This window comes from Caretta caretta, chromosome 5 (genome assembly GCF_965140235.1).
Source record: "Caretta caretta isolate rCarCar2 chromosome 5, rCarCar1.hap1, whole genome shotgun sequence".
NCBI classification, from domain to species: Eukaryota; Metazoa; Chordata; order Testudines; family Cheloniidae; genus Caretta; species Caretta caretta.
In genome coordinates this window covers 34590239-34617652 of record NC_134210.1, presented here as the reverse complement: position 1 = coordinate 34617652, position 27414 = coordinate 34590239, and the positions used below count along the sequence as shown (strand labels likewise).

The 27414-nt window shown below is 42.0% G+C and overlaps 1 protein-coding gene across 7 annotated transcripts in view; it reads left to right on the top strand.

Moving 5' to 3' along the window:
• Positions 1-27414, top strand: part of ARL15 (ARF like GTPase 15) — a 334819-nt gene that overhangs the window by 149521 nt on the left and 157884 nt on the right. For all 7 annotated transcript variants that reach the window (XR_012668398.1, XM_048851826.2, XM_048851825.2 and 4 more), the window contains one exon: positions 3421-3629. Coding sequence is in view for 6 of the 7 variants with exons in the window: in XM_048851826.2 (XP_048707783.1) it covers positions 3421-3629 (209 nt within the window). In the remaining variant the exon portion in view is untranslated. The remainder of the gene's footprint in view (positions 1-3420; positions 3630-27414) is intronic.

Here is a 27414-nt window from a genome sequence, read left to right as displayed (position 1 = left end):
AAAACCAATAGCCAGCACACGTGTACACAGTATGTCAGTATAAATAGTTTCACTTCTCCCCTCTCAAAATAGTTATCTTTATGTAAAGAGCAGCATTTCCCCCCTTTCACCCCGAACTACATTTTCTTTTTTTTCCTGAGACTCATCAAGCACCCTGTACTATTTTTGTTATTCCCTTTTAATGATAGTCCCAGACAGATGAGGAGGAACAGTCCCTGCCCCAAAGAACTCATACTCAGATGGTATCAGGACTGATGTTTTGTTGCTGAAGGCCAAATCATGTAGTGCTCTGCTGGAGGAGGCAGAGCTCTTGGGAGGCCTTTCAGGCTGACGGAGCAAATTGAGTCAGACATTTTTGTGTGAATTGTTTTCCTGTCACCATTCCACTAACTAAATATATAATTACAAAATAAATGTAGGCTTTGTTTATATATTTTTAAATCAAATATTTTTACACAATACCACCCTAGGGTTGCATGGCACTTCAGATATATGAGAAAATCAGATTCCTAAGTCTACAAATGAATGACAGAGAACACACAAGCACAATAGAACCCCTGTTTAAGAACTAATTGTGTTTGAAAAGTTCATACAATTGAACATCTCAAAATTTACAGTACGTATGGTGCTTAAGTTGCAGTATGGTGCACTGCATCACTTTCTTCTTGTCCTTTAAACTACCCTCTGCAAAGTGACTTCCAATGCATTGAAGGCATTGGAATATGAAGGGACATTGATTTGTTCTTCATGATCATCACTTTTTTCTCCCTTGGGAAAAAATGTTCATATAGCTGGTCATTTGTAGATTGGTGTTCATAAAATCAAAGTTCTACTGTAAAGATATGTGACGGGACGGGACACACTCACTTTTCGTGAGCGCCTCCTGTTGACTCTGTGCAAACCTGCACAAACACACACTTTGTTCATGGTGCCCCTTGTTGGCTGTTTCCCTTGTCAGGTAGGTCTTTGGTGGCTCAGCCCTCTGGCTAAGTCACTCAGTTAATAGGTGAATGGATGGATTAATCCCTTTTGGGGTAAAAGGTCCAACAGGGCCTGTCCCTGTTCCCTTGTTAATTTCTGTACCCAGTCTCTGGGCTCAGTTCTCAGCCCCTTCTTGGCTAGCTCTAAGTCTGTGCCTGCCCTGGTATAGAGAAGTGCCCCCAGAAGACTCTTTGCTGTTATCAGTTTTTATTGTCCCAGCTCTCCAGCCAGTTCACTCCTTGAAGTTCAACCCCCTTCTGGGGTAACAAAGTTCAATGCATGGTTGGCCCTCTGCAGGGTCTTCAGCCCCAGCCCTGGGCCTGTTTAAACTCCTAGACCCTTTCTTGGGCTTTTCATGAAGTGTCTTATCCCCTCCTTGTGGCTTAGACCACTTCTCCAGTGACCAGATGGACCCAGGCCTGCCCATTACTCTGGATCCTAACCCAGGGACCCTATAGACAGCAGCCACATACAGCTTCCTTTACTTGGTTGCTGCAGCTATTCCCCAGGCTGCTTCCCACTTGGTCCCATCACCTTCTTGGGTTCTCTCTGTTCCCTGCTTGAGCAGGGCCTCCCCCAACCCTCCTTTCCTGAAATGTTTCTCCATCTTCCAGGACTTCCTCAGTCTTCCAGTCCCAGCTGGGATCTAACCTTCTCAGATCCTACAGCGCCTTTTAACCGAGTCTTCTGCATTCTGATTAGCTGCTTTCCTGCAGCCCTTCTAGGCAGGCCTGGAGGACCTACCTTCACAGCTCCTTTTCTGGGGTGGGGTGTGGTAAGACCACAAGACCTCCAGCAGGGAGCCTCAAAGAGCCAAGCACACACCATCACATGATGAAACTGTGGAGCTGCAGTCAGAGGAACGAGTGGGACAACAGTAAAAATGGGAAGACGGGCCATTATTTGTAAGGTTTCAGAGTAGCAGCCATGTTAGTCTGTATTTGCAAGAAGAAAAGGACTTGTGGCACCTTAGAGACGAACAAATTTATTCGAGCATAAGCTTTCGTGGGCTACAGCTCACTTCATCGGATGCATGCAGTGGAAAATACAGTGGAGAGATTTATATACATAGAGAACATGAAATAATGGGTGTTACCATACACACTGTAACCAGAGTGATCACTTAAGGTGAGCTATTAGCAGCAGGAGAGCTGGGCAGAAAAAAAACCTTTTGTAGTGATAATCAAGGTGGGCCACTTCCAGCAGTTCACAAGAACGTCTGAGGAACAGTGGGGTTGGGGGGGAATAAACATGGGAAAATAGTTTTACTTTGTGTAATGACACACCCACTCCCAGTCTCTATTCAAGCCTAAGTTAATTGTATCCAGTTTGCAAATTAATTCCAATTCAGCAGTCTCTCGTTGGAGTCTGTTTTTGAAGTGTTTTTGTTGAAGTATTGGCACTTTTAGGTCTGTAATCGAGTGACCAGAGAGATTGAAGTGTTCTCTGACTGGTTTTTGAATGTTATAATTCTTGACATCTGATTTGTGTCCATTTATTCTTTTACGTAGAGACTGTCCAGTTTGACCAATGTACATGGCAGAGGGGCATTGCTGGCACATGATGGCATACATCACATTGGTAGATGTGCAGATGAACAAGCCTCTGATAGTGTGGCTGATGTGATTAGGCCCTATGATGGTGTCCCCTGAATAGATATGTGGACACAGTTGGCAACGGACTTTGTTGCAAGCATAGGTTCCTGGGTTAGTGGTTCTGTTGTGTGGTATGTGGTTGCTGGTGAGTATTTGCTTCAGGTTGGGGGGCTGTCTGTAGGCAAGGACTGGCCTGTCTCCCAAGATCTGTGAGAGTGAGGGGTCGTCCTTCAGGATAGGTTGTAGATCCTTGATGATGCGCTGGAGAGGTTTTAGTTGGGGGCTGAAGGTGATGGCTAGTGGCGTTCTGTTATTTTCTTCGTTGGGCCTGTCTTGTAGTAGGGGACTTCTGGGTCCTCTTCTGGCTCTGTCAGTCTGTTTCTTCACTTCAGCAGGTGGGTATTGTAGTTGTAAGAATGCTTGATAGAGATCTTGTAGGTGTTTGTCTCTGTCTGAGGGGTTGGAGCAAATGTGTTTGTATCGTAGAGCTTGGCTGTAGACAATGGATCGTGTGGTGTGGTCTGGATGAAAGCTGGAGGCATGTAGGTAGGAATAGCAGTCAGTAGGTTTCCGGTATAGGGAACGGTGTGGGAGTCGGTGGTCCTGAAGCAGGTTTAGAGATTGATGGCAAGCTAATTAAGCGGAAACTTTTAGAGAAAGGGCAACCAAATTCTGCCCTTACTGACAAATGTTCTTGATTTCAGTAGTTTGCACAGAATGTATAGTAAAGACAAAATTTGTCCCATTACTTTAATCCATTCTAAGTGGTAGGGTTATCTGGCAGGAAATTTTGAACTATTTAACTTTCTGTGTTTTTAATTAGTTTTCATTATTGTTTTGAAAGGGGCTGACACTATTAGGAAGTACTGGAGTCGTTACTACCAAGGATCCCAAGGGGTAATATTTGTATTAGACAGTGCCTCCTCGGAAGATGATCTAGAAACGGCGAGGAATGAACTGCATTCTGCTCTTCAGCACCCACAGTTATGTACTCTGCCATTTTTAATATTGGCCAATCATCAAGACAAGCCAGCAGCTCGCTCAGTACAAGAGGTATGTTAACATGGCAGCATCTTGTTTGTCTGCACACCGCGATAGAAAGCACATCATTATTCAAGTGCATTTTGTGCTGATCACACTAAATGTTCTTAGTCTTCTTGGAGAGCAGAACCTGTAAAAGAACTGGATATAAATATAATTCTCCTGCTTTCACCTTCTTTTGCTTAAGGGAGAAAAGACGTTTCTAACTGCTTTTATCAAAAGCTACTGGGAGAGTGTTTTTTGTTTTACTTGTTGTTTGTTAGCTATTAGTTTAATCTTGATTTTTGTTTTTATCCTCCTTAGCACTACCCCATTATCTTAGTTGTCACCATTGCTTAAAACTGTATATTATGCTTGCCACCGTGTGTAGCTTTTATGTAAATACTTTTTTCTTATCTGCTATCCACTGACATGGGAGTCAAATTGTAATTCTTATTCTGAAGTCCTATTTTGAATTTCCTAATCTAAGATGTGATATCCCTGCCTAACTTGCAGTAATCATACAGAGAATCCTTTAATTGTTCCATTCAATAAATTCAGCACTCAGTACTATTAGCAGTCACTGAAAAATGTTTGTTTTAGTTGTCTTGTGTGCTGTCTTACAGCAGCAGTGTTGAGAGTAGCGTGTTTTTTTTACAAGATGCTCTACTTTAAAAAAAAATTGTAGGAAGTAATGTATTTTGAACGAAATTTTAACCGAGTGAGTTTATAGTTCTGCTGAAATGCAACCAACTGTGCGATCTTCTTCTTTGTGTAAGCATTAAGGCACTCTGCATGATAAAAGTTTTATATGAAATGAATATTTGTCCTGTGAATGATGATTTTCATTACAGTAAAGTCAAAACTGCTTTAGTATCATAATTGGGGTATTTTGCTGTCATATTAAAAATCTTACTTTTTTTACACATCATTTTTTCAAAAATAATATGAACTTGCAAGAAATACTGATGAAGCAGAATGCAAAAGCCCTTTATCCACACTACACCAGCTACTATTTGTGCTGCATAGTACGTACATCCTTCCTGTACTGGTCCAACACTATCTCATGTCACACATCTCCTCAGCCAACGGAATGGAGAATATGAATGTTATTTAGGTTAGAGTCAGACAAGTGGTATAGTTTTTAATGTAAACAATGTCTGGGGATGTAATGCCACTTTTAAGATGAGATGCTGAGAATAAATGAGGCTTAGGCAATTGAGGTTGCACTGTACAAATACTTGATATTTATACAAAAATCAAGCTCTATTCTCTGAAATTGGAATTAGTGTATATCCATGTTACATAAAGGGTAAACTGAGCTACACAATCTTACAAGCCCCAGAAGATGCAGCAAGATAATGGCTGATCCGGGAATAAAATTTGAGACAATGGAATCAGAGTATATATGATTCAGGGTAGGGATGCCAAGCCTCCAGGATTGTCCTGGAGTCTCTAGGAATTAAAGATTGTTATATGGTGAAACCTCCAGGAATACATCCAACCAAAATTGGCAACCCTATTCCAGGGCAGAATTTTTAATAATGACTGCCTAATGTTAGGTGCAGCTAAATAAGTTGCCTCATTATTCAAAAGTGCTGAGCACCTTGGGTTCAACAGTGCAATATTTATTTCCAAAACCCTGTTGTTTTAAAAATGTCACTATGTCCCCAGGTACAGCTGGGTGGCCAGCACTGTTCTGAAACAGGCATGCACGTTTATTTTGAAACCTAACTTTGAGGCACTTGTTTTTGAAATTCTTGGCCCTGGTTTTTAATGTGGTACAAACATGCCATAAGTAGTATGTGGTCGTCTAAAGATACGAGAGAAAGAAAAATCACTTTCCCCCGCCTCAGTTTTGAGTTGGAGGATTCTCATGGTTACAAGAAGGATGAGAAACAAGGAACAACTATTGATCTCTAACAACTGTTTATTATAATACAGATTTTGTGCGTAGGATTTTTTTTATCAACATTGTTTCAGTATTGTAGTAAATTATGTTCTCAGTCATTACAACATGATGTTAAGGTACTGTACTTTACCTTTCACGTAAAGGAAATTGATTCTACTGTGTTAAGAGAGGTTTTTCCCCCACTTTTTTCTTTAATCACTCTAATGCTTCAAATGTATCTTTTTAAAACAATGTGGAGTATAGCTTTTTCTTAAAGGTGCGGTGTAGATGTGTACTGATTGAAGCTTCTGATTATAAATATGGCTACTTGAATATTCAGTCTATAATGCTTATAGGTATGACATGTTTGTTCATTTTCCACAGTCTCTTCATGCTATGTCTGTACTCTGCTTTACAGATTATTTAGCTTTACAGAGAGTTACAGAAGCAGATCCCATCCTATAGTGGGATATTTGTGGGCATGCCTTTGGGTCTGCACAGATCCAATTGTGCGATTAGGGCCAATATTAATCACCCTCAATCTTCTTTTTTTTTCAGGACCCTCTCCTCCCACTTCCCTCCCCTCACTTTCTGTTCTCCATAATGATGCATGTGGTGTCAATAGCAGTTGTTCTTCGAGTGATTGCTCATATCCATTCCAATTAGGTGTGCACACGCCGCATGCACAGTCATTGGAAAGTTTTCCCCCTAGCAGCACCTGTCAGGTTGGCTGTGGAGCCCCCTGGAGTGGCGCCTTCATGGTCCTCAATATTTGACACTGCCGACCCGGTGCCTCCTCAGTTCCTTCTTACCTCCAGTGACAGTCGTTGGAACTGTGGCATCTCGTTTAGCAAGTTCTACCATGTTTCCCTAGCCTTGTTTGTCTTTTTTTTCTTTTTACGTATTAGTTAGTTTAATTTTTAGTTCGTATTGGTACTTACCAGTTGGGCTGGGAGGTTTACTGTCCCGACTGCTTTTTCTGGGGAGGGCTTATGTGCTCAAGTCCTGCTCCAAGCCCATGCCAATGGGCAACCCCCACAACGCTTGTCTAAAGTGTCTGGGGGAGGCTCACCAATCCAATTGGTGCAGGATTTGTAAAGGGTTTCACTCCAGAACCAAAAAGGAGCGAGACTTTCACCTCAAGCAGCTCTTTACGGAGGCATGGCAGGACCTGGCGCCAAGTTCTTCAGTGTATAGTGCCCTGGCAACAGTGGTGGAAGTGGCACCATGGAAGGACTCTGGCAGAGGCCCGTGGCACCATCGCTCCACGGCACCGAAACCGGCAGGATTGACCCGGTACCGCTCTTACTCCCTGGTGCAGAAGCGGCACTGGAAGCAAGGGAGGAGCAGCTCTCCGTCCCCGAGGTCCGCCCCTCTGGAGCCGGCCGATGGGGCGTGTTATCGTGAGGAGCACCCAGTGCTGAAGTCTGTGGAGCCACCACCATCGACTTCAGCCCCACAAGGGGAACCATTGAGACCGATGCTGTTGGACTCCCCGGCCCAGATTATTGAGGAGGTGGAGCTGCCATCCACCCCAGATACCTTTGTTGCTGCAAGGGACCTCATCGCCATTACAGTGCCGAGGTCACCCAGTATTCATGCCAAGCCTCCGGTACCACATCATATAGCACCGTCTCGAGGCAAACCAGTGATGCTCCGGCCCTCAGCACCACTGATAGTCCCTGCGCTGCTTGCAATCACAGCACTGCTCCAGGTTGCGCCAGTGCTCCTGATCATGAAGCCGATCCTCACATTGATTCCCATTGTGCGGCCGATCCTCACATTGATTCCCATTGTGATTTCCCCATTGATTTCCAATGACTATGCTGCTCAGGGGCCACACCAGGACACAGGTGCAGTCCCAAATCCATTTGATCAGGTACACGTTCAAGAGCTAAAGGCCCTCACCTCTAATCCACCTTACACGGTTTTCCACAGGGATAAGGTGCAACTCAGGCCGCACCAGGCCTTTCTCCCCAAGGTGGTGTCGCACTTCCACACCAGTCAGGACATTTTCCCTAAGCCTCATGACAGTAACTAGGAGCAGAGGCTACGGCTACACTCCCTCAATGTTCAATGAGCACTGACTTCCTCCAATGAGCTCACTAAGCCGTTCAGAAAGTCGAACCAGTTGTTCACAGTGGTGGCAGACCGGATGAAAGGGCTCCCGGTCTCATCTCAAAGAATATCCTCCTGGATCACGTCGTGCATCCGCACGTGCTATGAGCTGGCCAAAGTACCGGCCCCCACTCTTACGGCACGCTCCACGAGGGCCCAGGCCTCGTCAGCAGCGTTCTTGGCCCAGGTCCCGATCCAAGAAACATAGTCCTTGGTACATACCTTCACCTGTCACTACGCCATCATCTGACATGCCGGAGACGATGTGGCTTTCGGCAGAGGTGTACTTCAATCAGTGTTTTCTTAACTCCGACCCCACCGCCTGGGTAAGGTTTGGGCATCCCCTAATTGGAATCACTCGAAGAAGAAAAAACATTTACTCACCTTTCATAACTGTTGTTCTTCGAGATGTGTTGCTCATATCCATTCCAAACCCGGCCCTCTGTCGTAGTAACTAGCAAGAAGGAACTGAGGAGGCACCAGGTTGGCAGGGTCATAAATTGAGTGCCATGAAGGCGCCACTCCAGGGTTCTCTGCAGCTGACCTGACGGGTGCTGCTAGGGGAAAAACTTTCCAATGACTATGCATGCGACGCACGCACCTAATTGGAATGAATTTGAGCAACACATCTCGAATAACTGTTACGAAAGGTGAATAACCACTTTATCCTGATGTACTTCCAGTAGAATTGTAATATGACACATTTTGCACAGTATGTTTTAAACATAACTGTTTGTATTTTTCTTTTAAATTAAGCTTTGACTACCTGTTAATTTTGAGTTTTGTGTGAAACTTGTGAACATAAGAATTTTGTTTGAAATACACAACTAATACAAACTTTGTGGAATTGTATCTTGAGAATGGGCTGAATAGACTCCATCTCTGCTGAAATAGTTGACTTTACAGAAGAATAATAGAAAACTAATTGAATAAGGAGTATTATGGTTAATTTAAGGAGACAGTAAGGCATAAAAGCTTATCAGTTACAGTTACTTGTTCTTGAGAAAATTTATGTTCTATGCTTACTGAATAAAAAATGCAGACATTACACAATGAATTATCCAGTTATTGAAACAGAGGGATTAACTGCTTCCTTAAAGAATTCATGTTACTTTTATTACTGATTTTGGAAAAAGTAAAACAAAAGAAATGGGCTGCTGAATTATCATTAGGTCATCATTATTGATTTCAAAAGGATCATTTAAAAATATATTTTAAACTTATATTTTTGAAAATAAAGGAAATGTAATTGTTTAATAATATGAATGTTTGTGCAAAACTCTTGTCTTGCTCTTAATGCAGTTATGCACTAAATTTAAGTCACAGGGCAAAGGCAATATATTGAGGTTTCTAAGGACATGTGGAGTCTTGTAGACTGCATAGTTTCCCTTTCTGTACTATACCTAGAAGGACCACTTGTAGCGTAATTAAACAAAATGTTTAAGAATTGAATGGAACGGTGGAAATTATGAACAAATACTTATCTGCAGCAAAAATTCTTTACAAAACTATACAAGAGCCAAGCAATTTCAGCAACAGATGTTTGTTGTATTAACTTTGGGGAGATGCAGTTGCTAGAGATTTCCAACATGTTAAGTTTCCTTTTATTAAACATTTTTCTCTACACACTGCAGTCAAAAGCAACATTGCACAAAGTAAATGTCCATAGAGTTAAAAAGCAAAGCCATGAGTAATTTAATTCAAAAACTGTGTAATGAGAATTTGTAAAAGTACACAGTAGATCTCTTTACTTGTACTGAAATGTAAGTATACCTAATTTGTTTTACGTCCCCCTCATGGGAGGAGGGCCTTAAATTCTGAAGTTATTTAAGAGATCTGGAGAAATTTTATGAGATAATAGCCAATAAAAGTAATCCTGTTTTCCTTTACTCAGTTGCTAATTGTGGCTCTGTTTCACTTCCTGGCTTTTTCAAATCTAAATTTTTATAAAAAATGGGACATTTCATCATAAATGATAAATTAAGTTGACATTTTAAAAACAATACCTCTTTTTGGATGTTCAGCTGTCTGCTTGTATGCTATTTACTCTATCTCTCAATGTCAAAGATATTTGTAATTTGTTTTGGTACCACTGTGGTAGGAACAGACATCTTAGTATTTTTCAAATAACTACTAATCGGTTTTTAAAACCAATCTAAACTGAGTAATGTGGATATAAAGACACAGTATACTGTGTAGAACATAATTTTAATGAAATCTTATTTGACGGTTCAGTAAGCACATCATAAGAGAACCCATCTGTTAAATTAAGATATCAAACATTAACATTATAAATTAAAGTAATAGGTTATATAGTGGTCAGCTGTTACTAATTTTCAATGAATTGTGTTGGAAATATGCCTTAATTGGGAAATGTAAACATTTACAGATTAATATAATTGAAGACAGTTACCTAACACAGTAGACGGAAGGATAGTTCAGTCTATATGTTTCCAGAGCAGTTTATTTAGTTAACATACTTTTTTCCCCATAAGCCTTATTGGTGAGGGAGGATGTTTATGGTGTTTGTTATTTTTGATTAAGGACAAGCGTTCTTTGTTATTCCCTGTTCAGATTTTTGTAATGCAGCTCAGAGGTAATAGGATGTTCTGCGGTGTTAAGAGTTTTTAGTATTTGTCATGCTATTATCCTTTTTCTGGACTTCTGTGATATTGAAGTTGTTGGTGAAATTGTCCATATTGCTTCAGTTTTATCCACCAGAGTTCCATGGAGGAGCAGTTAACTGTCTTTCAGAATGTTGCTGTCATGGGGCATGGCTGCCCTCTGACATCCCCTATTGGTTGCATGTGGCACTACAGGCACACCCTACTTCCGTTCCTTTTCTCGAGGTGGGTCTCCTTAGCTTTCCACACACCTTTCTGTGCTAGAGATATAGCTCAACCCTCTGGTAGGGTGACCAGATAGCAACTGTGAAAAAATGGGATGGGGGTGTGGGGTAATAGGCACCTATATAAGAAAAATTCCCCAAAAATGGGACAGCTGATCACCCTACCCTCTGGCCAAGTCACAAACAAAACATAATCCTGTCTGGGCTAGCAAAAGTTTAACTAAAAATGTCCCAACAAACAAAAAGGTCCGTCTGCTCTTCAGGGGCTTCTCTTCAGCCTACCTGCTGAGTGCTGTTCCCAGCCCCTTTCTGGGCTGCCTTAGCAAGTCTTTCTGGCTCTAGGAGAGAGTGCATGGCCCCCAAGCTGATTCCCCGGAGTACTTTTCTCAGCCCCTTCTGGGCTCTCTTCCTTGTATCCATCCCTGCCTTTGTATAGAGCACTGTCCCCCAGGCTAGTTCCCTTAGAATACCCAACCTCCTATGGACCCTGGCTTAGGTCCTGCCACAGGAGCTTGCCTGCTCCATGTGATTCCATTTTTAGACTGATATATCCTTTTAAAAAGTCTGGGTGTTCCCATTAAGCTATCGCCCGACTCTCCTTAATCCCATTTCCCCCTCTTAGACTGGGAAGCAGCCAACAATTATGGTACTGGTGAGGTTGGCCCCATCTCTCCTTAAAGGCACCAGTCACCTTGTACCGGTTATCAAACCCAAAGATATGCCATGGTAGAAAATATGAAGTAATGGAGCATATAAACGTTTAGGTCAGTTCTTTAGTTATATGAAATGCGATGCATTTAGATCAGCTGTTGACCAATAATGCCTATTGTAAATCACTGAAGGCTTCAGGAGGTTTAAATTCCCTTTATGCAGAATGGTAGAACCTTTTATTTGATTTATTTTTGTACATAGTCAGACTGTTCACGTAATAGAAACTCTAAAGAGCCTTTCTGAGTAAACTTTCAAATGATGTAGAAATGGCATTTTATTCTTCTTTGAATGCTTGCTCATGTCCATTCCAATGTAGGTGTGCACACGCACATGTGCACCATCGCCAAAAGTTTTCCCCTCTGTGGTACTGTTCAGGTTGCTCCTGCGCCCCTTGGAGTGGCGCCCTGATAGTGCGGTCTATAGGAACCTGCCGACCCGCTGCCCGCTCAGTTCTTCTTAGCGCCCATGATGGTCATTGAAACATTGCTCGTCTCTTGTACTTGCAACTGTTCTTCTCAGTGGACTTCTGTAAATAAAATTGTACCTAGTTATTATGTTAAATAATAGTTAGAGCAACAATTAAGTAGTTAGTATAGTAGTAGGTCCCCTACTCTGCGGGGCTAGCTGGTCCAGGGCTCCAGGGCATGCCTTGACCCCAGGGCTTCAAACAGTGTGCGGTGTGTCACAAACCAATGCCGGTGAGTGACCCTGCATGATAGTTGCCTCAAGTGCCTCGGAGAAAAACATGTGCAGGAACAGTGCTGTATCTGTAAGAACTCTGTACCTCTCCTTCTTAGTCCTTGGGCTAATAGGCTAAAGTTCCTCCTGATGGAGGCGGCACTTTGTCCCCGCTTGGAGCTGCAAGGGGAAACAGCACTGACCATCTCAATGTCGGTCAGGAATGCCCTGGTGTTGCTGAGAGAGGCATAGCAGCGCTTCACCTCCCTGGCGCTGAGAAAAGACTCCATGCCAAATGCAAAGGATTCCCAGTTTTGTCATTCTTCCCCGGTGCACAAGAAGACAACCCTGGCACCGACTCCTCATCACCACTCACCATTGTTGGTGTCGAAGAAGAAACGATACAGTGGCACTGCTCTTCCCTCATCAGAGCATGCTTGCTGGCGTCGATCGGCACTGTGCCACCGTGGTCACCCAGGAGTGATTCTCCTGAATGAGACTCAGAGGCTGAATCCTGTACTTCACAAAGGAGTAGACTCCGATCCAGCTACAGGTACCGAGCACTGGACAAGGTATAGGAGATGGCACCAAAACCGTGGCCACCATCTCAATGGCAGATGCCAATGCATCAGACCCAATATGGAACTTTTGGGTGCTCCAACGGATTCCAGTTGAGACATTTATATTCAGCGCCTTCAGAAGGTCAAGCTTCCCCGCCATCCACCTCAGAAGACAGGTCAGTTCCTGGTGCCAAGATCCGTGCCGAGAGATGGGATACCCCCTCACAGGACCCACCTTCAGAAGAGGCAGTACAGGGGCCACTGCTAGTGTAAGCCTTGTCATCTTCCTCTCTGGATGAAGCGGTGGCGGGAACCACCCTGGTGCCCTCTCAGGACAACTGTAGGACACATTAGGAGCTTCTGTGCAGGGTGGCCCAAAATCTGGGGATATAAGTGGAAGAGATTGCCGAGTCCTCTCACTCCCTGATGGACATATTGGCATCCTGAGGACTGTCACGGGTAGCTTTGCCCCTAAATGAGGCTATTCTACAGCCAATTAAGACTCTTTGGCAAACTCTTGTATCTCTCCAGCCAATGGCTAAGGGGACGGAGCGAAAATATTTAATTCCTCCCAAGGATTGAGTTCCTATATACTCATCCACTACCGGGCTCACTGGTCATCTCACAGTGAATAAGAGGGAGAGACAAGGACAGCAGAGGTTGTCCCTGTAAGCCAAAGATGCCAAAAAATTTGATTTATTGTGCAGAAAGGTATATTAGACAGGGCCGGGGGGATCTAGGTGAAAATAGCTAACCATCAGGCCCTTTTAAGTTGATACAGGCTTATCTTCCTGTCAGCCATGGAGAAATTGAGGGAGCTCCTACCGCTGGAATCCAGGGGTGAGTTCTCAGTCACAGTTGAGGAGTTATCAAGGCGTCTCTCCAAGTGGCCCTGGACGTGGCCGTTGCCCATTCCTTGGCCTCAGTGGTCGTTATGAGATGGTGTTCCTGGCTACAGGCCTTTGGACTCCCATATGAGGTCCAACAGACCATTCAGGACCTACCATTTGAGGAGGGCTCCCTTTTCTTGGAGGAAACTGACTAAAAACTTTATAGTCTAAAAGGCTCAAGTATTACTTTGAAGTTTTTAGGCCTTCACATACCAGCCCCCACAAGGAAGCATTATAAACCACAACTGATGGGCCGGTTCTACCCTCCACAACAGCGACAAAGACAGGACTTCAGTAGGAGGCAGAATAGGTGCCACAAGAGACACTCACCACCCCACTCCTCGTTGGCTCAGATACCTGCCCCCTCAAGACCTGCATCAGACCCAAAGCAGACCTTTTGAGGGTACACCTGAGGATAGCATACCAGGACAGTGCTTGGATCCTATCTCTCCTTTCTAGACTGGTTGTCCCACTTCTACGGGGCATGGACCAACATTACCAGGGACCATTGGGTATTCCACATGGTAGAAGTGGGATATATCCTGAAATTCAATCTGATGAAGTGAGCTGTAGCTCACGAAAGCTCATGCTCAAATAAATTGGTTAGTCTCTAAGGTGCCACAAGTACTCCTTTTCTTTTTGCGAATCTTTCCCCTATTTCCCATCCTCCCTTCCCCTCCGTCTTGGGCCAGAAGTCTCTCATGAGAAGTGTCTCTGAAGAGGTGCAGTCACTCCTATGGAAAGGAGCAGTGGAGGAGGTCCCCCAGGAGCTAAGGAGCAGAGGGTTCCTCTTCCGCTACTTTCTGATCCCAAAGACCAACAGTGACCTCAGGCCTATCTTGGATCTGCAAAACCTCAACAGATTCATGAAGCTGAAGGCCTTGATTATCCCACTCTCCGGATCCTCGACTTAAAGGATTTGTATTTTCATATCACCATTTTCTGGAGACACAGGAAGTATCTACGATTCTCAGCAGCCCCACGGGTGTTCACAAAGTGCATTACAGTTGTGGCAGCCTTCCTGAGGAGGAGAGGGGTGCAAGTATACTCATAACCTGGACAACTGGCTGATCAGAGCTCAGCATTCCAGGGACTAGGTAGAAACACACACAAAGCTGATACAGTCAAATTTTCAAGACCTGGGGCTGATGATAAATATGCAAAAATTGATTTTCCCCTCCTCCCCCAGTCCAGAGAACAGAATTCACAAGAGTGGTCCTGGAATCAACTCGAGCCAGAGTCCTTTCTGCCTGAGAGCTGCTTCAGAGTGATAAGGGCTCTCCGAGTCTAAGGGAGCATCCCATCACTACAGCAAGAACCTGCTTGAAGTTTCTGGGTCACATGGCATCGTGCACTTATGTGGTGCAACACACAAGGCTGAGACTAAGACCACTCCAATTTTGGCTCGTGTGTGTACGCACATCAGGCCACCATCCTCTGGACAAGGTGGTATTGCTTCCCCCATGGATGGCTTCCACACTCCAGTGGTGGCTGGACCCGGAGAAAGTATGTGCAGGTGTCCCCTTCTCGAGGCCTGCTCCCTCACTGTGTCCCTAGTCACAGACACTTCATATGTGGGATGAGGAGCCCATTTGGGGAACCTCAGGACTCAAGGCCTCTGGTCATCGGAGGAGCTAGACTTACACATCAATGTGAGGGAACTAAGGGCGATGTGCTTAGCTTGCCTTGCTTTCTGAGCATACATGAAGGGCAATAATGTATCAGTTCTCATGGACAACATGACAACAATGTATTTTATAAATCAGTGGTGGGTAACCTGCAGCCCATCAGGGTAATCTGCGGGCCACAAGACATTTTGCTGACGTTGACCATCCGCAGGCATGGCCCTCTGCAGCTCCCAGTGGCCACGGTTCGCCGTTCCCAGCCAATGGAAGCTGGCAGGTCTCAGGGGCATGCTGGCTACCACTTCCCACAGCTCCCATTGACTCGGAACGAAGTGGTAGCCAGCATGCCCCTGAGACCTGCCAGCTTCCATTGGCTGGGAACGGCGAACCGTGGCCACTGGGAGCTGCAGAGGGCCATGCCTGCGGATGGTCAACGTCAGCAAAATGTCTCGTGGCCCACAATCAGATTACCCTGATGGGCCACATGTGGCCTGCAGGTTACCCACCACTGATATAAACAATTGGTGTGGGGAGGGACTTCTCCTCTCCTATGTCAGGAAGCTCTGAGTTTATAGGTCTTCTGTATAGCCCATTCCATTAATCTCGAAGCGTCCTACCTGCCAGGATCACAGAATGAATTGGCGGACCATCTCAGCAGATCCTTTTCCAGTCATCACAAGTGGTCCATTCACCTAGACATCTTGAACACTATTTTCCTGAAGTGGCGATTTCCCCTGGTAAGCCTGTTTGTGACAAGATAACAGTGCTGCTCTTTTTGAGGTCACAGCCCAGGCTCATTCACAAATGCCTTTCTCCTCCCCTGGACGGGAGGACTCTTATATGCGTTCCCTCCCACTCCTCTTATTCACAAGGTCCTGCCCAAGGTCAGGAGGGACAGACTGCCACTGATTCTCAGAATGCCGGCTTGGCCTCTCCAGCAATGGTTCACAGCCTTGCTCGACCTCTCAGTAGACTGAGCGAGCTACTTGCCTCTGCTCCTGGACTTGATCTTGCAAGCCCACGGCCCCTTGCTCTGCCCGAGCCTCAATCTCTTCACCTGACGCGTGGAAGCTCTGTGGCTGAGCCAGATGGAACAATCATGTTCAGAGCAGGTGCAGGAGGTACCCTTGGGGAGCAGGAAACCATCAACTAGAGCCATGTACCAGGCAACATGAAAGATGCTCGATCTGGTTGCTTCAGATGGCGGTCTCACCTGCTGAGTCCTCACTGCCCTTTCTCTTGGATTACCTACTTCAGTTAAAGCAGGAAAGCTTAGCAGTATCATCCATAAGAGTCCATCTGACCACAATCTCTGCATTTCACCCCTGGGTGAGTTGCTGGTCGATATTCTCAAATTAGATCTGTAGCCAATGCCTGAAAGGGCTGGAGTGTCTGTACCCACAAGTTCACCCGTGCCTGCCTCCTTGGGACCTTAACCTGGTACCAACAAGATTGACAGGACCTCCGTTCAAACCTCTGGCAACCAGCTCATTGCTTTATCTATCGTGGTGGCTAATCAGCTAGAAGGGTCTCCGAGATCCAGGCCCTACCTCTCAGCCACCATACCCTCTCTTCTTCAAGGACAAGGTACATCTCTGACCCCACCCTTCCTTTCTGCCGAAGGTAATCTCAATTTCATAGTAACCAAGACATTTTTCTCCCAGTCTTCTATCCAAAGCTCCACGCTAGTTAGGAGGAACAGAGGCACCACTCGCTGGATGTTCAGCGTGCGCTCGCCTTCTATTTAGAAAGGACCAAGCCCTTCAGAAAGACCACCCAACTATTCATAGCCAACTGGACAGGATGAAAGGCAGCCCAGAGTATCTCATCGTGGCTCGCGTCCCGTATCCGCACTTGTTACAAGCTGGCATGGGTCCCAGCTCCTAGATTAGTGGTGCATGCTACAAGAATGCAAGCTTCATCAGTGGCATTTGTGGCACAAGTCCCAATCCAAGACATTTGCAGAGTGGCGACTTGGTCATCGGTCTGCACATTTGCCTCACAATATGCTGTCCCCCAACAAGCCAAAGATGATGCGGGCTTCAGCAAAGCAGTGCTTCAATCAGCATGCAAATGAACTCCAAACTCTCCACCAGGGTAACTGCTTGGTAGTCACCTACTTTGGAAGGGACATGAGCAAGCACTCGAAAAAGAAAAAACAGTTACTAACCTTTCTATAACTGTTGTTTTTCGAGATGTTGCTCATGCCCATTCCAAAATTCACCCTCCTACCCCTTGTTGGAGTTGCAAGCAAGAAGGAACTGAGGGGGCAGCGGGTTGTCAGGTTCCTATATACTGGGTCATGAGAGCACCACTCCAAGGGGCGCAGAGCCGACCTGATGGATACCACTCAGGGGAAAAACTTCTGGTGACAGTGCACATGCATGCACACCTACATTGGAATGGACATGAGCAAAACATCTCGAAAAACAGTTACAGAAAGGTTGTTATTAACCTTTTTTTTAAAAAATATCGGTTGCAGAGGTGCATGAAAAATTGTGAGAAGGGGGTATGTAGAGAGTGGATAATGTTTTGTTTTTTGTTCTTTTTTGGATATACAACACCTAGAGCTATTTGAAACTCAGAAGAAAGACTATTTTAAACTAATACTTCAGAATTAAAATAGCATGATTAGAAATATCTGAGTTTCAAATGATGTTTTAGAGAGCATATGTGAAAAAATGCTTCCATGTTTATATAAAGGACTGTGCTATTATCTTAAATGAAAATATTTTTAAGTTGTTCGGTATCTCTACAATGTGTAGTATTAAATACAACTTTCTGCTGGCAGAGAAGCAGCAGTTGGCTCTCACTCTGTGAAAAGGCACTCCACTAAGGTAAGAACCATCCATTAGGCTGCCAATTACTCCCCCGAGTTATACCCACAGATAATTTCCCCATAAGCAGTGCCATCTGGACGTCTCAGGTGTCTTTTCAAGCAAACTCCCTATCCCAGTAGAGTGTTCTGGTTTCACTCAAAATCTTTGACAGATCTTTGTGTCACAAGAAAGTTAATACCTAGAAGTTGGCACTCTGCCTGGTGATTTTACTATTTGAGCTAGTCACATGGGACAGGCTGAACTCCAGGACTTGTTTGTTATGCAGTGCAGAGCCGTGGCTTCAGCTTCTTTCGCTACCAATTCATCTTTCTGTAGAGGTGTGCCTCACTCTAGTAGTAAGAAGAAAATCAGTTTTTCAGAAGAAGTCAACTGATCATCAAGTGAGAATGACCATAATCAAAAGGGTGGAAAGCTGCTTTGGAACAGTAGCTTGACTTTAGGAAATTAAACTTGAGAGAAAATACAGCATTAGCTGCCTGCAGATGTGGCTGCTATTCTGCTCTGCTAGAATGTTGTAAGGAAATGATGGGCTAAATTGTAATTTGAGCAAATGATTCTCCAGCAGTAGCTGATGTAAAGAACAAAGCAGGATGAAAACTGAAGCATTCTATGCAGAAGGTGAAGTGGTTTTACACTGTGCAGAGCTGTTTTGTCAGTTTATCTATCAAAGGTCCTAAAGCTGAATTCAGGCAAGACTGAGGAAAGCACTTTACAGAACTCGGTTCTCTGAGCTTTTTCTGGTGTGGGAAAGGTGAAGTTGATTCACTGCATCAGGTGCCCAGAGACTACTCACTGCTATGCCCAAATAGATACAGCAAATAACTGGAATACTGAGCCCCTGTTCTGTGGGATGCACACCTGGTCATGGCTCCAGTCTTGATTATTACAAATATCTGGTTCAGGGTTCCAGTCCTGGTATTCAGAGCCCACTCTGGAAATGGCTATAGCTGTTGTGTCTGAGAAATTACCTTTACCTCTGCAATCGTGACGTCTGCTGGAACCATGAAGGAGTGAGTCAAAAGGGTGATGCTTGTGAATAGAAGATACAACTGTCAGAGAAAAGGGGGCCTGTGGTATCAAACTAATTTCTAGAAAAACTGTAAATACTAACTTCACCACATTCAAAGCTAGTGCTAAACTCACTACTTTGACCTCACTCTCCTCTCCCCTCCTCCCGCTTAATACTTATTTATAGCTGTTAGGTTTTTATATCATTTTTAAATATGTATGAGGTGACCAGATATTGAAGTGACGGGCATCAGTATAAAGGACCTCGTGGACAGAAGTACTAGATACTCATTTGAATCAATAAGTAAACACTCTACTAGCAGATATAATTCCCAAAGCAAACAACAAAACCTCATCAACCCACTAGGTCCCTAAATTACTGGTCAAAAGTTGGGCCTTACAAGGCATCTAGAAAGTTGATGGATACAGCCTTAGACAGATGTAGGGAAAGCGAATTCCAAAGTAGAAGATTCTTCATAGAGAATCTCTTGTTTGCCACTCCTTCCCACTTTCAGTGAGGGAGCTTCAGCTTGAGCACACCTGCTGATCTTAACTGTGGCCGTGCAACTAGTTACTTTTTTGAGAGTTCAGAATACAGTAGGAGGCTCTATTGAAGTTAAGGGTTCAAGATTTTAATTTTGTCCTGGCTGTGTTTGGATTTTAAGGTCTTCAGGATAGTAATCATACCTAAAGACCCATGTACATTTATAACACTTGTACAAATGCTTAATGAACAAGTGTACAGTATCGTGCAGCGTCATCAAGAAGAGAAACTTCTAGCTCCACACAGGGGAAAACGGTCTTCCCAATGACTGATATGAGCCCAGTATCCATTGTATATTTTAAGTAGGTGGACTGCTTACCACAATCATTGCATAGTTAGAAGAATAAATAGGAAGTTGGTTAGAGAAGAACACTTAGGCTTTCTATACTGCACAGTTAATCCAAGTGATTGGCATCTGGGTCTGAACACCCTGAGTAGCCTGGCCTGGGTGTGAGCATCTCCAGTGCAAAGCTCAACGCATATTACTATGTTCTTGCTGTTTCTGTACTCGTGTGTATGTCTGTAGTATATCTCATGGTTCTTTGTGAAGCAGTACTCTAGGATTTTCCCCAGTCATTTGCAGGAGAACTTGTCCTTTGTGAGCAATTGTTAGGGCATTGGAGCACTATCAATACAAGTGATTTTAGTCTGATTCTCAATGCAAAGTAGGCAGGTTCCAGCCCAAGTTAAAATGGAGCCCAATTCTCAGTCTCACCCCCAGCTGGATAAGCTACTCTGAACTTTAAAGCACCTTGAAACCCAGGTCAGAAACTTTTATTTATGTGGATGGTAGGGGGTGCTAAGGCTAAAATCCAGATAGGAGCTAAGATTAGCTGTGCAATGAAGACATACCTTAATGCTACAGAACATAAGTAACTTTTTGATCTCAAACAAAATGCAAAATTTCAAATCTTGGAAAAACTTTTCCAACCATTACATTAACGTGAAAAATTTGGATGTTTAACTCTTGTCTTCAACAAGAGCATATTGAAGGAAACAGTAAGAGAGAGAAAAGAGCAGATTAATACGATGTTAGAAGAAACCAGAATGTTGCTAAGGAAGAACAGAGAAATGAAATTAACTAGAATGACCTGAAATAAGATTAGACACAGCTATGCAAAACCTCTTTATAAGAAAGTGACATAAAAAATCCAGGCAGTTAACATGAGACTACTTCAAATTTGTTTCCATTCTGATTAGTCGTTAGAAATAAACAAAGCTCCTGAAAATAAAATCCTAGATGTAGTTTCATTAGATCGAAAGATGACATCAGAATTGCTGGCACTGATTAGGTAAGTAATGCAACTTACCAATAATTGTTCAATACTTCTGTACAGTCTTAGTCAAACAAACAAAAACTTCTGAAGACTAAATTCTTGATGCTGTTGTAGATGAAGAAATAAAGGTCTTCAACAGTCTGAATTAAAGAAAAGTTCCTGGACACAGCAAATTACAATGGCCTTCCCAAAGATAGGCGAAGAAACAGTTTCTAGAATGCTTCCAAAAGTTGTTTGTAATGCACAATAGACAGAGCTAGAGAGCTGAAACTATACAATAACTTAGGTACAGAAACTGAAGAGCTGCCCATTAAATCTTCTATGTAACACTGAACAGCTATATTACAAAAAAAAAGATTCACACTAGTGCTCACAGCAAAGGTGAACTATAACTAGCAAAGGAAACAACCTTTAGAATAAGGCATAGCATGACAAACACGCAGGCTTTGAAGGAAATCCTGAAGAACACTGATAAATACAGCCTTCCAAAGTTACTTAGCTTGATTATGAAAACATGGTGCATTGTTTGCAAATGCATCTTTTCTATGTATATGCAGTAGCATATTTAGGAGTCTTTCCTTCTGTATTCAAATCGGAATCTTATTCACATGCTTCTGTACAGCTAGTTTAGGGAAACAGAGTTTATAGCAACTAAACTGGGATAAATATAAATGGAAAAAGATTAAATCAACAGAATTACAGAAGACCGTGTCCCTAATACTTTAAATATGAAATCTTTAGAGAATATGCTTAAAGAATTAGTGATGAAAAGGTAGGCGCACGCGCTCTCTTTCTCTTTCTCCAACTGTCTCGCTTGCCAAGCAAAAGAAATTGTCATCTAAAGGGTAGGAATGGTAACTATAGATGACAGTGAATACGAAGGCTGAACATATGAAATTTGAACCTGACTGGAGAACCTTTTGAATGGTTTCAGATACCATGAAAAAAAATCTTCAAATCTGTTGAAGATCAAGATGTTCTGTAAATGGATCTTCTATTAAATGTTCCTGATTAGTGGTCATGTTTTAGCTCCAGAGGTCATCACAGCAGGAAGACACAAGCAGAATAGAGAACTATTGAAATTTTTAAATCAAGATTGGGTGTCTGTCTAAAAGATGCTCTGGGTTAATCACAAGTGATTGTGCTTGATGGAGGAATTATAGGGTGAAAATTACTGCCCTGTCTTATGCAAGAGGTCAGACTAGATGATCACAGTAGACCCTTCTGGCTTTAAAATTTGTGAATCTATAAAGCTGAGGGGAATTTGAGTGCTCAAAAATTACTGAGACACAAGTAACTTGCATAGGAGATGACATACTTAGCTTCAGAATAAGCAAGTATTGTATTGTGAAGTGGGACATACTAGTGGCTATATAATTGCTTTCTAAAGAGTCATAAAGCAATTTAAAAAAATCTCTTGGGCCAATTAAAAATTGAAAAATATGCAGTAGTAAATGAGATGAGTTATCTCTGAGATGAAAAAGTATGAGGAGGTCTCTGCCCTATAGAAGCAGATAAGAAGACAGGTTTAATATTGTTTATATTAGAATATGTAATGATTTCTATCAGTTTCCATTCAGATGTATTGCCTAATGTAACTTCTGTGTTATGTGACACTTTTTTTTCTTTGGTTGCAATTATTTCATAATTATTTTCACTCTAAATTGCATGAGCAAAAGTTCTCTAGGAAAAATCTCTTTCAGAAGTTTTCTCTATATTTTTAGTATAATAAACTCTGAATGCAAGAATGTAAACATCAACTGTAGTATTGCTTCATAAAAGATAGAACTTAATACCTAACTATCTTGCAATTCAAAAAGTGGAAGATAGCACAATTTATTTAGCATTTTGACAGGATTATTTATTTTATTGGTCAACGAAAAGTGAAATTATATAGTGAGAAACTTTCATTTTTAACTAACCAGAAGAGGCTAAATGATCGTTTTGTGAAGCTAAACTTTTTTCTCAGTATGCTTTCATAGTCCATTTTGACTGGCTACTCATTTGTCTGAATTCACCTGAGGTGAGTCATGACCAAGTCACCACTACCTTATGGTATTAAATTCCACGTGTGAAATGAGTTTTGTACTCTCAGCTCAATTCCTAGTATTCAGACATCCACACACACAAACACATCAAAGCAGCATACTAATTGGTAGCCTCCAGAGAGAGCCCAAGGAATAATTGAACATGAAGGCTAAATTGCCCTTTCATATGTAATACTGGTCCTTCAAGGTAGAGTTGTTGGGTTCTGCATATAACTGCACAAATATTTCTTGGCTACTTAGGCTGTACCTTTTCTGTAACTAAATAAAGTACTTGAGTAACTAAAACTGTCAGTCTGGCACCTTTACGAGTATTAATAGTTTAAAGAATGCTTAAGTTATGTGTGGGGTGTTTTATTGTTCAGAGGTTTGGTAGTCCTGTCCCAACTAAGTTTTTTTTTTTTTTTTTTTTCATTTTTTGCACAATGTAAATAGTTGGACTGTACTGAATTGTTGTGTTGAAGGTGAGATTGAGGCCAGTGTTTGTCCATTATTTCTTCTGAAACTTTATCCAGTGCATAATTGCACTCCGATACAGAAATAGGAAATCATTCTCTCATCTCATTCCTACAATGAATAGTGATTCAGCAGCAGGCACAGACACCCTGAAAGAAATGTGAATTATCAGCTATCTAGCATCTGGGAACAATCTTCTTTATAAGATCAGAAGCAGAGTTATGAATATAATTAAACTATTTTAATGATGATTTGCTAATACTGTAGCATATCATTAGTCACGTTGGAATCTTTATAAGTGTAAGCGTTTCCTCAGAATAAATGTTTTCAAAGTTTGTTACTACGGTGTGATACCAAACAGTATACTTTTATCTGCTGGTGAAATTTGAAAAATAGCTTACATTTGAGATAGGAAAGAATGATTAGTGAAGAATCTTCTGAATAAACTTGAAAACAAGTAAAAATACATGAGAATTTTTGGTATTTGATCACTTTTCAGACATAATACAAACTGTGGTCTGTTATATTAAATATGTTGATTATGGGCTGAAAAGTGACTGACCGTCCTGAAATGACTGATTTAAATACTATCAAGGCCAATTAAATTTGTGTTGTCTAAAACTGTTAATTACAAATGTATACAATATGCTTTTCTAACAAGTATGTTGCTTTAAATTATTACCTGTCATAATGTATACACCTCTACCCCGATATAACGCGGTCCTCGGGAGCCAAAAAATCTTGCTGTGTTATAAGTGAAACCGCGTTATATCGAACTTGCTTTGGCCTCAAGCATTTTTGTTATTAATACAGTATTTGACACAAGAAATTTTATTCTTGTTGGTGTTTTAGAAAGGGCGCATCTGATGTCATCCTTCACATCAAACCGGAGTTGGGGCTCACAGCCGCATGCTGGGGTCGGGGCTTGCAATCCCCCACATAACCAGGTCGCACCCCCCAGTTTGAGAACCAATGTTGTAGATGAGACAGAAAACCATTTTTGCTTTACCGCGTTATATCTGAATTCGTGTTATATCAGATCGCGTTATATAGAGATGTATTTAGTTTTACCTAAGACCATCTTAAAATGCTTTTTGACACACTACCACCAAAATAACATAATTTAGAAGTGCTTTTGGTTGAAGTAATTTGCTCATGTGTATATCAACATCTGTTTTGCAAACATTCCATGTTTTCCTTAGTTATTCAAGTTCTGAGTGTGTCCTAAAGTGAAGTTGCATGGCACAGAAAAAGTGTCATGAACGTTTGGGAATATGTATCAAATCCAGATATAAGTGGCTTATGTAACTTCAGTGTTTATAAATTTAGGCCATTTTAAAGTTAATATATAGTAAAATTACAAGTGGAGGCATTTATAAAAATGAAGGATCTGATACACTGGTATAGAACTGCAGTAGTGAATCAGGCCCTCAGCGTATTAATAAAATTCCTCCTTTTCATTCTAACTGCCTCCCCACCCATACACACAGAGTAGGATAATAGGGGTCAGAAAAGAAAAATTACTACTCAATTCGGAGAGGGGTCTCAGACAAATTATAGAATCACAGATATGGGGGAAAAAACAATCATTTAGATTGTCCAATCCATCTCCTGTCAATGCAGGATTGTTTTATAAGCCAGTTACTTTCTATAAAGTGTAGTATCTTTTTACAATGTTCATATTATGATTTGCCTTTCTTACTTTGTTAGCTTTAATTATACTGGAACCAACTTATTATGTGTTCCATGCCAGAGAAAGTCCAGTTATAGTGAAGTTATGTGAAATGCTTCACTGCAATTCAGGAGCTGTTCACTACTCTCTTTGTAGTAAAACTTCACTGCTTGTGATGAAGGTTTTGCTTCACTGTAACTTGGTTCCACTGCACTAATGCCTTTGGAATACAAGTGTCACTTACCAGACTAGTGGAAAGTGCTTGATTCCAAGGTGGATATCTTTCCTCTCACTCCAGCCCCTTTGCTTTGGCTGAGCAGAGAGGGAGGGAGAGGAGCAGGAGAAGTGTACGTTTTTCTTTGGGTAGGAGCACTGAGGGATTTGCTGCATCCTTTCCTACTGGGGAGTAGGGAGGGTTGCCAAAGGCTCTCCTCACAGCCTCTGCTGCTGTCGAGGGTAAGAGATGCTCTGCCACCACTCCTGTAGTAGGAGTACTTTGTTAGTTAGGCTTCTTCGGCAGTTATTGTGCAGTGGGTCCTTTAAATAAAAAAAAAAAATCACTTGAAAGTTCAATTGTGTGTGCTCTTTTAAACCAGTTGTTTTAGGTCCATCCCTTTCAGATTGTATGTAATTTTGCCAAGTGATAACTTTGTTTTAGTTGATAAAACATGTATTGTTGTTTCTTCCATTGCTCTGCAAGTACGTAGGAAAATTTAGCTAAACTATTGGGCAAGTTCAGACTGTCCAGTGTCGCTCTTAAAAGAATTGAAAGGAGAGTTCTCACTACTTAGCATGTACAGTTTTGTGCACAGACTTCATTTTGTTTGGTCTGTGCTACTTCTCAAAAAAAATCTGAGTAAGTGGATAAAATTAATCTCTTATTGTCTCTTAGATCAGTTTTATGATTAGGATATTTTTCCTATGCAAAAGGACTTCATTTTTCCCCCAATTCCTTGTCATTGAATTGTTCTATTTAAAAACAAAAAAAACTGGTTACTAGAATAGTTGTAAATTTCTTCAAATATCATTGGTGATTGCTATGTCTCATGTGCAAACAGAGTTCAGACGATTGTGACTTTGCCCTTTGGGGGCTAATATGTTACCAATATTTTGAAGCATAATAAAATTCAAGGATGGTTTTAGTTTAATTCCCAGAAATGTGGATTATTTCTCAGAGGCGGTCCCTCTGTGGTGATAGAAACATCCAAAATATTTTCTGTAGCTGTCTGTCTTGGCTGTATTTATTTTGTGAAGGTGCAGTCTTGGGTTTCGTGAAGTCTCAGTTTTAACGCTTAAAAACTATCTACCCAAAAACAAGTTGTTTCATGTTAAAATGAAAGTAGCATGTTGTTGTCAAGGGGAGGAAAATGCGTAGTATCTTTGGATTCTGATTTATTATACAGAAGGCTGTTTTTTTAAACAAAAAAGGTTTCTCCCTCTTTCTCCCCCCGCCCCCTTTTTCCATTCTCAGTCTCTTTTGATCATTGATCTGGGTGACCCCATGCTCAGGGGTTTTTTCTTCATTTGACATGGACAGATTTTTGAAGTATAGCTCTCCTTTGGGAACCTCGGGCAGTTCCAGTTGACTAACCTGTGATCTAATGAGCAGTAATGCGGGGTTACAGTGACCATTTTGTTTGCTTTGAGGGAGGATGGCTAGACAGAGAGTGGGAGAGAGGCGGTGTCGGTGGAGAAAAGTGATGCAGGGTGATCGAACAGTGTGAAAAAGACTTGTTAGCCCACATTAGTGTGCCTGATTTACTTCACAACAGGTCAGGAAAGGCCAAAGGCAGGATTGTCATTAAATTGCAAAGTTGAAAACCCCAGTATTGAGAAGCACTCAGATTTCTGAAAGTTGTAAATTAGAAAGTTTGTGTGATTCATGTTGAATTTGCCAAGAAGATATACAGCAGTACCAGCTTCTTTAAAACTTGAAAGGTATATTATAAAATCATGCTATAAATATAAAAAGAAAAACAGCTTTTTAAAGTACTTTCATGGTTGACTGTTTTACAATGAGCCTGGGTGCGTTAGAAAGGCCAAACACTAACAAGGTCGTTGCACTTTCTTTATAAGCTCTGTGGACCCCTTAATTATGTACCCGTGCTTCTTATTTTGCGATCTGTAGGGTGTGTGCAGGGGTGGGTGTGTGCGTGTGTACAATATATAAATTATATATTAAAAACTCAAAGACAAGCAAACCTGTTGAGGTAGACTGCCTATATTGTGATTTCTTAAATCTATTTTTTTTTATTACGGCCCTTAGGAAAACATCAAATACCAATCTCAATGCTCTTGGTTTTTAAATAAATACTCACAAATGTAAAAAGATGAACAGAACATACATTGTTTGAATGTTTCATTGCTCGCGTATCATTACTCATGAAAAGGGATGATCATCATGCCTGCGTCATGCCACTTCAATGAGCCTGACAGTCTGCTCTTACAGATCTTTCTATAATGCAGGCTAATAATAAACACCATCATATTTTTTTTATTAGTACTCACAGCTCCTTTTGCTGATCACTTCTTAGATGTAAAAGGAAAATTTGCTTATACCCCTTCATTCCTTTGGATTTTCAAAAAAAATATATTTTTGCATTGGAAGTTAATTGGTGGTGGTCTGAGCTGCTTTGGTTTGAGGAGTAGAACCAT